Here is a 16,644-nt window from a genome sequence, read left to right as displayed (position 1 = left end):
TAATAATAATAATAATAATAATACCCCAGCCACTCTGGGCAGTTTCCAACAGAATACAGGCAACGACCAAGATACCCGTGTCCAATAAACATGTGCACATGTACACTGTGGCAATCTGGAAGTGGCTGGAAAAGGGAGCATAACGGGCTTATGCATGCTCCGCCATTGTGCACGATGATCCGGAATGAAACCCTTGTGCAAATCGGGGGTTGCCTGTTTTATAAACATACCAAGGGTTAACTACGGATTAAATTACCTTTTGTTTAGGAATTCAGTTACTGATCGTAAGTGCAAAACCCAGAGGACAGAATTTACTTTGCATTCATCAGGAAAAATAAAGACCATTTCCTCTTCTTTAAAAAGGGAGTGCAGTTTTAATCCAAAGGTGGCATGTGGTGTTTCTTTGGGGGGGGGGGGAAGAAAAGAGAACCACCCTCTCCTGGCAGCCTGTCCCCATGATTAATTGCCTTGGCTGTTCAAAGCTGTGTACCTCCTTTGTAACTGGAATGCCTCCAGGTTTTGACTCTCAGACTCCTGTCCTTGTTCTGCCTCCGCTCAGTTGACTGAAGCACCATTAGTAATCAGTATTTTCTTCATAATGCTGAGAAAGCTGGCAAACCCACCCAAAATTCTCCAGCATCACAGACTGAACACTTACACAATGGGAGCCAAAAATGTCATGCGCAAGTGACACGACTGGCATCAAGAGGCAGGGAAGGGGCCACAAACCATCCCACACCCCAGTATGGGGCCTTAGAGACCTAGAGAGCTTTACTTTAGGGTCTCAGTCCACACTTGTGTGAATATGTGCCTCAGTTCTTCAGACGCTTAAGGCATTCTCACTGAGAGAGAAGTTAAAGCACTGAAGGAGTAGGGATTATTTGGTAAGCGTTTACTTGTATTAATGGATGAAGTACTATTATTAATTATATATATTTATTTATTACATTTATATAACACCTTTTATCTTCCAAGAATCTCAATGTGGTGCGCATGGTTCCCTTCCTACCCATTTCGTCCGCACAACAACCCTGTGAGGAAGGTTAGGCTAAGAGATGGTGACTGGGCCAAGGTGAGCTTCATGGCTGAGTGGGGATTTGAGCCCTCGTCGCCCAGGTTATAGGCCAACACTTGTAACCATTATGCCACCCTGGCATAATAGTACCATTACTAGTGCTAATAATTTGCATTTCTACAGCGCTTGAGAATGTTCAAAGCACTTCATGTAATTATCTCAGTAATCCTTACGGCACTACACACAGATCAGGTCAGCAGCGCCTGCAGATCCCAGGTGCTGGGTCAAGGCTGTAAGAATTCATATCTGAGATTTTGTTCCAAGGACTTCTTGGCTCAAAGCTCACGTGCTTAACCAGGATGCTACAACAGCTCTTTCGGTGGAGGGACTGTACGGCTCGTTCAAATTTTCTCTCAACCATGAAACTCATTATCATCTCAGCCTTACCGACCTCACAAGATTGTTGTCAGGATAAAACAGAGGAGGGAAGAATTACCTCTGCTACAGGAAGGGGAAAATGCAAATGCAACAAAATTTAATACTCCGTAAATCCTTGTGCATGCGAATATTAACAACATATGGCTCAGTTTCCCCTTGTGCATCTATCTTTGAAGTAACCATCATCATAAATAAAGTTACGCACATTTCAAGCATTCAAAGTTGTAGTTAGTGTCAGACTAGGCCCAGGGAGACCTTGGTTCAAAACCCCCACTTAACCACAAAGCTCAATGCGTGACATTGGGCCAGTTATACCTGAAGGAGCGTCTCCACCTCCGTCATTCTGCCCGGATGCTGAGGTCCAGCTCCGAGGGCCTTCTGGCGGTTCCATCATTGTGAGAAGCAAAGCTACAGGGAACCAGGCAGAAGGCCTTCTCGGTAGTGGCACCCGCCCTGTGGAACGCCCTCCCATCAGATGTCAAAGAGATAAACAACTACCTGACATTCAGAAGACATCTGAAGGCAGCCCTGTTCAGGGAAGTTTAATGTGTGATATTTTAATGTATTTTTAATCTTTGTTGGAAGCCGCCCAGAGTGGCTGGGGAAACCCAGACAGATGGACGGGGTACAAATAAAAAAAATATTATTATTACTTCTCTCTCCCAATCTAACCAACCTCATTTCATTCTGAAATGAAATGAAATAAAATATTTCTATTGCACATGGGAAGCCAAGGTTGACACACCACCGGGCGTTTGCGGCTGAGGTACGTTTGAATGCGAGGCATATGCTGCCGCTACCAGGTGTCCCTCTCAGGAAAACAGAGGGGAATTTTGGGGTAAGCCACTTTGTGGACCCTTTCTGGAAGCGTTACGTATATGAGAAGACACCAGAGTACAGAAGCAGGGCATTCAAACAGAAGAATCCAAGGCCTTCTTCCCCTCTCTTTGCTCATGTGGCCTGTGCAGATGCTTTCACAGAGACCAACTAGCAGAAAGGCATCCATGCTGAGGAAAATTTCAGGCAGATTATTCCTAGGGGCCGTCACTAGGCGACTCCAATTTCTGTCCTCAAAAATGCTTCAAGTTCTGTAAATCACGAAACCTAATTTTCTATCGTTTCCCTGATTTGGGTCACAAGCGATGTTCAGCTCTAAGCAGGGGTGGGGTGGGGAGGAATGTCAGGGTGGGACTCAGCTGATGGAAGGGGGTAAGGCTGTGCGGAATACTGGGTTAGAAATTAGACTCCGAGCGGCTGCAGCCTTCCCAACCCCCACCTCACATGCTATTAGCAGTCATTAAGGCTAATAGGGTGAATCTTGCACTGCAGAAGCATTTTCATTTCTGCAGACTCAGTCCCCAAGGAAATATAATAGCTGATGAGATAGTGGCTGGGAGCATTTTTCTAGTCTTGGAACCTAACCTCATCTCATTGCAGCAAGTTTGGGTTGGGGCGGGTGGGGAAGATCTGCCATCCCCAAAAACAGTTCTATCTGCACTGTACAGCTTGAAGTGGTCCCCAAAGTGGTATGGCTTAAAGCGGTATGTCTTCCGCCAAAGAATCCTGGGAACTGTAATTTGTCCATAGTGCTGAGAGCTGTTAAAGGTAAAGGGACCCCTGGCTATTAGGTCCAGTCGTGACCGACTCTGGGGTTGCGGCGCTCATCTCGCTTTACTGGCCGAGGGAGCCGGCATACAGCTTCCGGGTCATGTGGCCAGCATGACTAAGCCACTTCTGGCGAACCAGAGCAGCACACAGAAACACCGTTTACCTTCCTGCCGGAGCGGTACCTATTTATCTACTTGTACTTTGACCTGCTTTCGAACTGCTAGGTTGGCAGGAGCAGGGACTGAGCAACGGGAGCTCACCCCGTCATGGGGATTCGAACCGACCTCCTGATCGGCAGCCCTAGGCTCTGTGGTTTAACCCACAGCGCCACCCGCGTCCCACTGAGAGCTGTTAGGACACCACTATTCCCCTCGCAGAGCTACAATTCCTATCGTGCTTCGACATTCAATCATCTTTCTCAGGGAACTCTGGGAACTGCAGCCATACACCAAGTAACATATTTGATTGGCGACACTTGCAAAGCTCTGAGAAAGCCCAACATGCAGCACTTGGGAAGCCCAACGATCTATGCCAGCCCTGGCAATCCGCTGTTTGTTGGGCCTTGCAAAGCACAGCACCTTGGCCTGCGCAACCTGATTTCCAAACCGCACGAGCATGAACAGGACAGGCAACTGTCAAGTCAAACTTGCCCACTAGCTTGCGTGGGAGATCAGAATCCATCCCGCTCGCCGGATCCAATTCTCCATCCCTGAACAAATAGTCACACATAGCTCTTAGGAACGGGGGGCAGGGATGCAACCCTGCACTAGCACCCCTGTTTCTTGACACTACAGTGGTGCCCCGCAAGACGAATGCCTCGCAAGACGGAAAACCCACTAGACGAAAGAGTTTTCCGTTTTGGAGGTGCTTCGCAAAACGAATTTCCTATGGGCTTGCTTCGCAAGACGAAAATGTCTTGCGAGTTCCTGCGGGTTTTTTTTCCTTCCCCCCCCTTTTTTTCCCAAGCCGCTAAGCCGCTTATCAGCTGATCCGCTAAGCCATTTAACAGCTGATCCGCTAAGCCGCTAAGCCGCTAATCAGATGATCCGCTAAGCCCGCTAAGCCGCTAATAGCGCTAATCCGCTAAGCCGCTCATGGGCTTGCTTCGCAAGACGAAAAAACCGCAAGATGAAGAGACTCGCGGAACGGATTCTTTTTGTCTTGCGAGGCACCACTGTAGCTTGAAAGCCTATTAAAACTCAACACATTTGGGGCTAGAATAAGCTCTTTATCAGGGAACATTGCTCAAAAACAGAGCCTGTTTCAAAGCATGGCTGTGTAGTTCCCGCAAAAGTCCCTGTTCTGTCAATAAATCCCTTTCTGTGCCTGCAGATCATTTCCTACTGATATGCATTGACCAACTGCTCCTGTCTTGCTGTGACTGTATCAGGGCTAGGCCCCCTAAGCCACAGTACCTCCACATCTCTCTTTAATTTCTCCATGAAATCTCTCTTGGCTTCTTCGTCAACGTACACTTTCTGGTTCATGTTTCGAAAGTCAATGTCCTTGAGGGTTGGTAGCTCCTTGCCCTAGAAAGGAACAGAAACATATTTCAAATGAAGAGGAGGCATGGGAGCTGAGTCAACAGCTGGCTGAATCTAGACTTGGAGGGCAGAACCAGAGCCAAAACAAGGAAGAAGCGCACTGAAAGAATTTTTTAATTTTGCTTTAAACCTTCTTGCAAGCCCTCGCAGAACGTGGTTATGGGGCACCATCTAACTATTTTAAATAAATAATAAAATGTAACTAACTCCCAGTTTTCAGCAAGATCACTTTCAAGAACAACATGGACTTTTATTATGCAATAAATCTCCTGGCCAGGAGATCACTGCAGAATTACCCCCTGCCTCAAAAGGATTTTCAGGAAGCTGAATTCTGTGCCCATTTCTACATTCTTCTGCTGGGCTTCCAACGGAATCACAGCCCACAGAAGTCCTGACTATAATGTTAAATGCTACTTAGTTCCATAAGATGCTGCCAACCACTGGTCCACCTAAGCCTGGAATTGCCTGTGACAACTGCTTTTTAAGGTGCTTTTCCATCCCCTGCTACTGGAACCTTTTTTAAACCAGCGATGCCAGGAATTCAACTTGGGGTCCTCTGCATTCACATCACATGCTCCACCACTGAGTTATAGCCCCTCCCCTCTTGATCTCCATTTTCGACACCCTGGAATTTGATGTCAATGCAAACATTAATCCTGCAAACTTATTCCAAGGAAACAACTCGCCTGTAATACCCCTTTGCTCATATTTTAAGCCTCCATAGTCTCCACTTCTTCTAGTTTAGTCAAGATCTGTTTATTCTGCCTAGCACATGCAGATACCAGGAGTGCAATGTAAATGCATATATGCCCTTGCCTTGTTTTTTAAAGAGATAAATATGCGCTCAGGTCATGCCTCTATCTTCCTTTGCAAAGAGGTCCATCATCAGCTTGAGGTTTAAGCCAGCAAGCCAAAAATCACTTCACAACACATCAAAACAGAGGGAGAGCCACCACCTTTCACCAGAAAGCCATAATCTCACATTACCTTCTCTTTATCACTAGCTTCGCGGGATACCAGGGAGCCCTGAAAAAAAAGCAGAAACACAAACATTAAGAAGCATGGTTTACAAACACAAATGGACATGGCTTTCAGGGCAAGTCTGAAATCAATGGGTGCTGTGCTAAGGAGATTGTTCCATCAGGGCTCGACAAAACAATCTTCCCTCTCTTTCCTCCATGTGCTGTTCTGGGGGTTCCCCCCAACCCCCCAAGGCAGATGAGGGAGGCGCAAGGGGCACATAGGAAGAGGAGTGTGGGGAAAGCCCCACTCTGCTAGCACTGGCTTCTGCTACCAGGACCCATTGGTTGAATCCAGCCCACAGTGTTTGCATAAACATCAGTTAAACAAGCTGGAAACCAAAAGATCATTATTGGAGGGGGAGGGGGAATGAGGTATATGTCTCTAAGCTAAAAAGTACCTCAAGTGCTCTCCAAAAGAGTATCATTTTACTAAATATAATTCTCTGATTTTCTACACCACAATGTTCTATTCTTCATAGTATGTGTATTTTAAACAACTGACTTTGATATTTTATTTTTATAGTGTTGTGATACACCCTGGGTCCTAATGGCAAAGGGTGGGTAAGAAATCCAAGTAATAGTAACAGTAAAAGCAGTGTTTTTATACATTATGATGTTGTCCTGCCTTGACCAGATGTAAGATAAAAACAATATTGTTCAAAGTGTTTCTGTTACTGAGTTTCACAGAGATACCTGCCACAATTCTGTCCCCAGGGGCTATTACAATGGACAAGATAAGACCTACAGACGCTGTCCTCCACCATCTGCCGACCACAAAGGCACCAGTTCAGATGCAAGAAATCTCTGTGTCTCCATCCAGATAGGCAGAGGGCACAGTCTGGAATCAAAAGGCTGCAACATAAACAGCGGCGATGGCACTCTGCATAACACCCTTCACCGTGCAAATTACAGACTATTCATTTTAACCATATAAGGCAAGCAATTATATTCTCTCCCACTTCATAGGAGGAGGGCAGGAGGCTGAGGAAGCATGACTTGCCAAGGCTACCCAGAGAGTTTTTGATGCAGCCAAAATATGAACCTAGGTAGGTCTCACCTGGTGCAAAAGCTCTGCTTGGGCAGTAAAGTAGTTGAGTTGTTGTTGCTGCTGTTGGTTTGTTTGCTTGTTTTTAAATAAGACTTCAGATGTTAGGATGGAAACCTTTCTTGGCATTTTTCAAAACGCAAAAATTATACAAGGCTGTTGTTTCAGGCTTAAGGATGCAATGGTACTTGCAGCCTGATGCAAGTACAGAATGGAGGTATCAGCAGGTCTGGGGAAACCCCAAAGGCTTGCACAAGAACTATTTTTAAAAAACAACATGGGGGGAGCAAAACAACACAATGAGGTCCAAGCATGCTCAGTGGCCACAGAATGCTGACTGGCTGCTTGCGGGCAGGGACTGGGAGGGGAAAACAACACGAGAAGGAGAATAGAATAGACTTGTCCTGCAGGCACCGAACAGAAACACTCCACACTGCAGCATTCCACTGCAGGCCACAGCACCTGTCCTCTCAACCAGGGCTACATTGCTGCTATGTTCTGTGCAGCACCTAGCACATTGCTGGCCCTCAAGGTGCAGCTGACAAACAGCAGAGCCTGGGCATCAGAAGGGGAAGCAACTCAGTGGGTTAAATCCAGTCTTTTGCCCTGAAAGGAGAGATCCTATTTTGAAAACATCACAGGCAATGCCTCTTTTGTAATCCTAGACCTACTGCACTGGCTGCCGATTCGCTTCCTGGCCCAATTCAAAGTGCTGGTTTTGACCTAGAAAGCCTTAAATGGCTCAGGACCACAATACCTCAAGGACCGCCTCACCCCATATGAACCGACCTCTGAGGCCCTTCTTTGTGTGCCTCCTCCACATGAGGCCCAGAGGTAGCAACACGAGAACAGGCATTTTCTGCAGTGGCTCCCCACTTGTGGACTGAGCTCCCTAGGAAGATTCGCCTGGCACCTTCATTATATATCTTTAGGCACCAGGCAGAAATATTCCTCTTCTTCCAGGTCTTTGACTAATTAAGCAATATATGGCCTTTTAAACTGTGTGGGTGGGTGGGCGGGCGTATTGTTTGTTTTTGTTACCATGTTATGCATTTTCATGTTTTTATATTGTATACTGCCCTGCGGTCCTCAGACGAAGAGCTGTATAGAAATTTAATAAGTAAATAATCAACCATCCAGGTTGATTAACAACATATCCAAGTTACTCCAACTGCATTCCTTTATAATAAGCACATCAGCTGTGGCCCTCCAGCAAAAACTGTGTTTATACTGTGGCCCTCATTGCAGTTCAACCCTCCAGCCGCATCATCTAAAATGTTCGTAACTGCAAACAAGGGCCTAGTTAACTCCACTATAAAAGATCTATGTAACCTTGCTCTGGGTCAGTTTAATGATGTGCAGCCAGGCTGAAGGAAGATAGGGGCAGACATGATTCATCTCATTCTCCTAGCTTGGTTTTCCAACACACACACACACACACACACACAGAGAGAGAGAGAGAGAGAGAGAGAGAGAGAGAGACCCTGAGTTTGATACTGTCCATGTACTGAACAAATTCCCTGAGGGGGCCATTTCACTGCAATATCAGAACATTTAATCAGCACAGCAAGCCACATGTTGCTTAATAGGCATTGGGAGAGGGAGCAGAGAGTGAAGCACAGACCTATCAGAGAAGGTCTGTACCACAACCTATTTTAACTGTCCGCCTAATGCCGGGCAATGCTTCTGCCGGGCAAGGACACGAGGAGGGCTGTGGAATGAGATGTGCTCAGCAGGCTGGCAGGAGCCTTCAGATTGTCATGGAAGGAGGAATGGATCCTCTCTTACCTTCAAATCAGAAGTGGGTGCCCTTCTTGGGAGATGCAACTCAGCCACATATGTTTTAATTGGCTTGATCAAGATGGTTGGTGGAAGCCCAAAAGGGAACTTTCTTTTTTTTTTTATAAGATATTTATTAGGATTTTTAAAATATTACAATAAAAAATAAAAAATAAAAAGAAAATACAAAATAAAAATGATTAAAAACCACTCAATTTTTCTATTGCTTATTTTTCCTTAGCTTGTTTCCCGGACCTCCTCATACCTCCCTTTTTTGTATACCAGTTCAGTTTGTTGGTTCAGCAAATCCTTACCCTCTTTATTTATCCTAATCTTTGGTCTTAAAATAGTATCGTTAGATTTTTACCTCTTAACAACCCATTTTTCATATTCCCTTAAAGCATTACAGCTGGAAACCACTTAATTTCTATCCAACATCGTTCTAACATTCATTAATTTTACAATATTTCTGTAGATAATCTTTGAACTTCTTCCAATCTTCTTCCACCGACTCTTCTCCCTGGTCTCGGATTCTGCCAGTCATTTCTGCCAGTTCCATATAGTCCATCAGCTTCATCTGCCATTCTTCCAGAGTGGGTAAATCTTGTGTCTTCCAATACTTTGCAATGAGTATTCTTGCTGCTGTTGTGGCATACATAAAAAAAGTTCTATCCTTCTTTGGCACCAATTGACCGACTATGCCTAGGAGAAAGGCCTCTGGTTTCTTCAAGAAGGTATATTTACATACCTTTTTCAGTTCATTATATATCATTTCCCAGAAAGCCTTAATCCTTGGGCACGTCCACCAAAGGTGAAAGAATGTACCTTCAGTTTCTTTACATTTCCAACATTTGTTATCGGGCAAATGATAAATTTTTGCAAGCTTGACTGGGGTCATGTACCACCTGTATATCATTTTCATAATATTCTCTCTTAAGGCATTACATGCCGTAAACTTCATACCTGTGGTCCATAACTGTTCCCAGTCAGCCATCATTATGTTATGTCCAACATCTTGTGCCCATTTAATCATAGCAGATTTCACCGTTTCATCCTGAGTATTCCATTTCAACAGCAAGTTATACATCTTTGACAAAATCTTAGTTTTGGGTTCTAATAGTTCTGTTTCTAATTTTGATTTTTTCACCTGGAAACCAATTTTCTTATCCAAATTATATGCCTCCATTATCTGATAATAATGAAGCCAGTCTCGCACTTTGTTTTTTAATTTCTCAAAACTCTGAAGAAGAAGAAGAAGAGGAGGAGTTTGGATTTGATATCCCGCCTTTCACTCCCTTTAAGGAGTCTCAAAGCGGCTCACATTCTCCTTTCCCTTCCTCCCCCACAACAAACACTCTGTGAGGTGAGTGGGGCTGAGAGACTTCAAAGAAGTGTGACTAGCCCAAGGTCACCCAGCAGCTGCATGTGGAGGAGCGGAGACGCGAACCCGGTTCACCAGATTAGGAGACTACCGCTCTTAACCACTATACCACACTGGCTCTCAACTCTGCAATTTCAGTCTATCTCCGTCTTGTTCCAAAATTTCCCAATATTTCGGCCATTTGGCCTCCATATTGAGCTTTTTCAGAGCTTTTGCTTCCATCGGTGACAGCCACCTTGGAGTTTTATTTTCCAATAAGTCCTTGTATCTTATCCAGACATTAAACAATGCTTTCCTGACAATGTGATTTTTAAATGCTTTATGTGCTTTGACCTTATCATACCACAGATATGCATGCCATCCAAATACATTGTTAAAACCTTCTAGATCCAAAATGTCAGTGTTTTCAAGAAGCAACCATTCTTTCAACCAGCAAAAAGCTCCTGATTCATAGTAAAGTTTAAAGTCTGGCAGGGCAAATCCACCTCTTTCCTTTGCATCTGTTAATATTTTAAATTTTATTCCAGTCTTCTTGCCCTGCCAGACAAATTTAGAAATATCTCTCTGCCACCTCTTGAAACAGTCCATTTTGTCCACAATTTGCAATGTTTGAAACAAAAACAACATTCTAGGCAATACATTCATTTTTACCGCAGCAATACGGCCCAGCCAAAAGGGAACTTTCTGCCCGGCGCAAACCAAAATTTATCTGACCTTAGAAGTGATACATCATCAAACTAAGAGGGAAGCGAAGGATTCCTGCCTTGGAGATGGAGCTATTTATCAGTGTGAAGGGTGCTTTGCAGAGCAGCATAAGCAAAAGACTGTCCTTTGCTCCAAGCAGCTTATGGTCTATATTTAGGCACCCTGGTTGGGTGGGGAGAGAGGGAAAAGGAGATACGAGGAACAAATAGAAGCAAAAGCCTTTGCACACACATAGGCATCATTTCAGGTGGGAATGAGGACTAAGGATGTCCCAAAGAGGAGAGTTTGGAACTGGGGTTACAAGCCAAAGAGGGAAGGCCTTTGTCGGAAGGGGAGTGCAAGTAGGCAGGAAAGCCTCAGGCAGCTCAAGATAGGAGAGCTGAAGGAACAAGCTATTTATTCAGTCATTCAACATTTTTAAATACTGCTTTTTTCTCTACCTGTTTCATTGGCAAGCCACTAGCCTGCGGAAGTCACGTTGTGGCCCTTAGAGTACAGTTCAGCAGAAGCCCAGCCTCCCTCTGAACCAGGGTTAATGGCTATTGAAGCCATGGCCCTGCCAAGTGAAGATGCTTCACTGACCAGAGCCAGAGCTAGTCACCCGGACAAAGCTGTGCCTCTGTTTAAGTCTAGGTTTGAAGGTTACTGAAGCAATATTTGAAGGAGGTTTAACAAAGTGAAGGACGTCGTCCTCTTTCTATGCTCCTCCCGAAGTAAACACGCAGATGGGGACAGATATACTCCTGCTTTAAGCCATTTACATACTGTCTTCTCTTCTATATTATTTACTACAAAGCTTGATGACTAAGCTCTTTAGCAACGAAACGTAGGATTACCAGAACAACGTCTGAGCGCTGAACCACTGGTATATTACAAGTGGACTTTATTACTGCATTTGCTATTGTTTAGGATAAAACCTATTTGGGAAAGAAACTGCTTTTGCCATTTTTACGGACTTTTATTGTTTGTTTACAGTTGGCAGTAGTCATTGTATCACCACCCTGTTCGTTGTTTTATTGAAGCAATATTTGAGTCTGCTCATATGCCTCTCAGGTTGAGCTTCAGGCACAACTATGCAGGGTGCTACCCAGTTTATTTGACTTTGCCTTCCAGGAACTTGACTTTTGCTTTGCTTGAATTTTGCCTTACCAGAATCTGAACTTGTGCCTTATTTTGTCTTGCTCCCTTTGGAGCAGTGGTGGGAAACCTTTTTGGCTCCATGGGCCAGACCTTTATCAGGATCTGCTTCACGGGTCAAATCTTGACAGGTAAGTGGGGCTGCCCACCTGTCAAAATCCCTTTTGCGCTGCTCTTAAAAGGGAAGTGGGAGGAGACTTAAGAGAAGGGGACTCTTTTGCCAAGTCTCCTCCTCCTCCTTCCCTTTTAAATCCCCAGATCTTGCTCCACTCATATCTTGCTGCCTAGCCTGCTGACAACAGGATTGTGCAGCCAGTACAGATTGAAACCTTGTTCTCCCACCCATCAGTTGATGGGTGCATGTGGTTTGGGGAGGGGGAATGGCTTGGCAGGCAATGGCTGGCAACTAAAGCGTATAATGACACCATCTACTCAAGCATCTTCTGAAAACCAGGCGTGCCAAGGTGGGGGGAGACTGCAAACTTTTGAATAAATATGGGCCAATAATAAGAAACTGGTGACATAATTCCATGACAACCTTTTTCTCTGGTGCAAAAACCCAGCACTGCTCTGTCTGACATATTAGCATTTTAGACACAGCATTATGCAACTACCACGCATTACATATTGCAACTTCCACAGCTAATCGGTAAAGCTCTGGAGATTTCCAGAGTAAACATCATGCACATACATGGGCAAATGAGGGAGAAAAAGATGGACAAACAGGACCAAAGACTTGGGACTCAGCTACATTGGCAAAGAAAAATCACTTTATATGTGTTGTTTATGCATTCTAACACTGTGACACCAGATGGCGCTGTGGAGTTCCGTTTTTGCTAACCTGATTTTTCATACAAAGTTTGCAACGCGTTTAACTGAAACACTTCTTTGATGTGTCTAGATCCAGCCTTGGCGCACACTTCCCGCCTGCCCTCCACTACCCGTTACCTTCAGATCGTACTTCCTGTGCACGGTGAGCCTGTGGCTGAACATGTTCCTCATGACCAGCATGTAGCTCTCCTCGTTGTCCACACTGAGCCGGTACATACCCAGGAACTGAGGCAGGAGGGTGCTCCCATGACACTTCACAATGTACTGGAAGAAGGAAACAAGATGTTCAGGAAGTACTATTTGATAAGTACTGTACTAGTGGGCCCAGAACAAAGATCACCAAAAGCTTAGACAAGACTTATGCACAGTAGGATGACTTCAGGAAGGCAAATCCAGAAATGGAATCGTAATCTTCTCTGTTGGAGTCCCAGTCCCCAAACCACAATTCTCCTGCATTTTGGCTTGTTGGGGCTTTCATTGGTCAGGGTGCAACAGACTCAGCTAGCTATCCTTTGCCAATGAGGACTATTCCTCAGCACTTAGCTTGCTATCCAGTTCTTTGGGTCCTACTCCCTCTTCACTAACCTCCATCCTCTCTTGATCACAAGACCACGTCTTTTCTTGAGCACCAAGTATACCCAGCCTAGATTTAAAAGGGACTCTAGATCTTCCAACACAGCGGCTCAAGGAGGACTAATACCCACCCACCCACTCACACAGAGGCAGGCAGCGAAAATCCAGTCACTGTTTTCCTAGTGCATGATCTGTAATTAATCTCTGGCCTTGCTAATACAGACATTGCCATGCTTTTCTTTACTTCTCCACTCTGCCTTATGAGTCCTGTGCATGCTGGTTAGCACCAGAGGCACATATTAAAAAATCAGCAATATTTTGATTTTCTTTTTTAAAGGAGAGTAGCCATTGTTTTCTTTACCCCAGAACACATCAACCTGCAACCTGTTTTGCATCATAACCTAACCTAAGGAAGCTGGTGTGAAGTTACAGGGAACCAGGCAGAGGGCCTTCTCAGCAGTGGTGCCATCCCTGTGGAACACCCTCCCATCAGATGTCAAGGAGATAAAGAACTACACAACTTTTAGACTACATCTGAAGGCAGCACTGTATCAAGAAGTTTTAATGTTTGATATTTTATTATGTTTTTATATGTGCTGAAGCTGCCCAGAGGAGCTGGGAAAACAAAGCCAGATGGGCGGGGTATAAATAATAAAATTATTATTATTACAATTCATCCTAAAGCTATTATAAAGTACAAACTAGGGCTTTTCATCATGGCCAGCAATATTCTTCACCACATTTTTTTATAAATGCTTAACATGTAATCTGAAAAAGAGTCCTGGTGGACTCAAAAGTTTGCTCACTACTTTGCGAATTTCACTTTGTTCTGTTAAAGGTACTGCAATAATGTTGCTGTTTGGATTTTTTCATCCTAGTGGACCAACATGGCTGTCTATTTGGAATGCTTCCATACCAATACTGATGAACAGGTCTCATTGTATTCCTTCCACCTATTATTAGATGGCCCAAATGAAGAATTTGGCAGCCTGAGGACAGGGCCTATTTTGTGTTTTGAACTTCTGTACAGTGCCCACATCTGTGAGGTGCTTTACAAACAAGACTGATGTTGTTCTTAGCTAGCAGGGCACTCAGCATTCCTTAAATGTCAGCTTTCAGTATTTTTCCTTTTGAAAATTGCTCCTAAGGCTATGGAGAGAAGCTTGACAGCATGCGGTAATGCCTGCTCAGATCTCAGTTGTAGGTGAGAAACGGAAAACAACTTCCAGTGGTCAGGGGGCAGGAGCTACGCAGAACCCTGAAGCCCTTTTCCCTGTCCATGGCTAGCAGAAAGAACTGTGCAAACTTGCTTAATTCGCTTAAGTTTTGCTCTTCAGTGCACTAAGATTTTATATTTACTGTTATTTATTATATTCTCGTGGGGGTTGGTTTGGAGGTTTGGATCCCAAGTCACCGCATTTTTTGCTCTATAAGACGCACCAGACCACAAGACGCACCTAGTTTTTGGAGGAGGAAAACAAGGGGGGGGGAAATCTGAATCTCAGAAGCCAGAACAGCAAGAGGGATCGCTGTGCAGTTAAAGCAGCAAGAGGGATCGCTGCGCAGTTAAAGCAGCAATCCCTCTTGCTGTTCTGGCTTCTGTGATAGCTGCGCAGCCTGCATTCGCTCCATAAGACGCACACACATTTCCCCTTACTTTTTAGGAGGGAAAAAGTGAGTCTTATAGAGCAAAAAATACGGTAATTTTAAAAAGTTCACAGAAAGACAGACCACTTCCTGTCCCCGCCTCCCGTCGTGCAGCTACCTGCACACCAAGAAGTCACTCTGGAGGATCAATGGGCCTTACTGAACAGATGTGGGGTGAGGCACAGGTGGCCCTTTGCTTCCATGAGCATCCTTCAGGTGAACTTATTTTACGCTCCAAGTCAGAGTCCACATGCCTACAATCCCATACAAAGAAGCCCGCTTGCCTTCACGTCTTACCTGGTGGTAGTGAGACAGAAGGCTATGCACGTCGGCCACATCTTCACTGGAGATCTCCTTGATCACCAACGTTCTGTCGTAGGACAGGAGGAAGCGCCCCCCACCCTCAATCTCATAAGTGGGCGGACTGCGTGTCAGCGAGACCTGAAGAAGTCAGAATGAACCAATGACAACAAGGCTCTGTACCGATGACCCTGGCATGGCTGATTTATCTTTTTGATAAGGGTGGACAACAAGGGAGTTAAAGATAAACCTTCCCTGGCTATGGAGTAGCAAAAAGCTGAACAAAACTTCTGGGCTCCAGATCTTCCCTCACGTCCCCTGTGGCATTGCCTCTTTCACAGCCACCCTCAAGGCAGCCGTTCCTTTAAAAAGGCTCTTAGGGAAATGGGGTGGTGCAGGAAATGTTGAGTGATAGAATCATCGATTTGGAAGGGACCACAAGGACCATCTAGGGATGCAGGTGGCGCTGTGGGTTAAACCACAGAGCCTAGGACTTGCCGATCAGAAGGTCGGCGGTTCAAATCCTCATGACGGGGTGAGCTCCCGTTGCTTGGTCCCAGCTCCTGCCAACCTAGCAGTTCGAAAGCATGTCAAAGTGCAAGTAGATAAATAGATACCACTCCGGCGGGAAGGTAAACGGCATTTCCGTGCGCTGCTCTGGTTCGCCAAAAGCAGCTTAGTCATGCTGGCCACATGACCCGGAAGTTGTACGCCTGCTACCTCGGCCAATAAAGCGAGATGGGCGCCGCAACCCCAGAGTCGTCCGCGACTGGACCTAATGGTCAGGGGTCCCTTTACCTTTTACAAGGACCATCTAGTCCAACCCCCAGCAATGCAGGAATCTTTCTGCCCAAGGTGGGGCTCAAACCCACAACTCTGAGATTAAGAGTCTCATGTTCTACTAACTGAGCTATCAATAATATTTATGAAGTCCAGGAAAGAAATTCTGCTGCTTGCTTCAGTTTGCTTCAGTGCAAAGCCAGAGCGGTGCCCTCCGGATGTTTTTGGACTACAAAACTGACCACTGGGTCATACTAGCTGGGGCTGATGGAAACTGTAGTCCACAACATTTGGAAGGCACCATGTTTGTTACCCTTGCTCTCATGATGGAAACCAGACCAAGAACACATTAAAGAGGGTACACTCAAATGATGCTTTGTTAGTCTCACCCTCTGGCTCTCTTTAAAGAAAAGGAAACTTGGAGGGTTAAAATGTGCAGAGAGAAAGGGCCAGTTCAAGGGGTCTGTGGGAGCTGCTGGGGGCTCTTTCCCCTTCTATTGTGATCTCTCATATGCTAATCTTTCCCTCTTCTCCCTCTTCCAAATACAGAGAATGCAAGTCACAAATAGTGATGTAAGGTGAGAATATTCTCGAGAATGCAAATATTCTTGAGAATATTTTCTGCTAGAAAATTCTCCAGTTAATATTCTCCACAAACTGTAAATTCTAGTGTAAGAACCAGTTTTATAACCCACATTTAAAAAATCTAGTAAATAATAAGTCAAGTTGTGATATTGCCAGTGTAAGTAATGAATAATGATTTTTTTCCTGGTCCAGTTACATTACTAGGCATTGTGTCTTTCAATATGGGCAGTTCTGAAATGTGAGCTATAGAAAAC

The 16,644-nt window shown here is 44.9% G+C and overlaps 1 protein-coding gene across 3 annotated transcripts in view; it reads right to left on the bottom strand.

Annotated features, from left to right (window-relative positions):
• The window catches only part of PIP4K2C (phosphatidylinositol-5-phosphate 4-kinase type 2 gamma), a 36,495-nt gene that overhangs the window by 5,302 nt on the left and 14,549 nt on the right, over nucleotides 1-16,644 (bottom strand). For all 3 annotated transcript variants that reach the window (XM_080990293.1, XM_080990294.1, XM_080990295.1), the window contains 4 exons: nucleotides 15,023-15,166; nucleotides 12,623-12,769; nucleotides 5,593-5,631; nucleotides 4,477-4,590 (listed from right to left, as the gene is read on the bottom strand). In XM_080990293.1, the coding sequence (XP_080846419.1) occupies nucleotides 4,477-4,590; nucleotides 5,593-5,631; nucleotides 12,623-12,769; nucleotides 15,023-15,166 (444 nt within the window). The remainder of the gene's footprint in view (nucleotides 1-4,476; nucleotides 4,591-5,592; nucleotides 5,632-12,622; nucleotides 12,770-15,022; nucleotides 15,167-16,644) is intronic.

This window comes from Podarcis pityusensis (genome assembly GCF_964106645.2).
Source record: "Podarcis pityusensis genome assembly, chromosome: 2".
NCBI classification, from domain to species: domain Eukaryota; kingdom Metazoa; phylum Chordata; class Lepidosauria; order Squamata; family Lacertidae; genus Podarcis; species Podarcis pityusensis.
The sequence above is the reverse complement of the archived record's forward strand: the minus strand, read 5'-3'. Positions and strand labels throughout refer to the sequence as shown.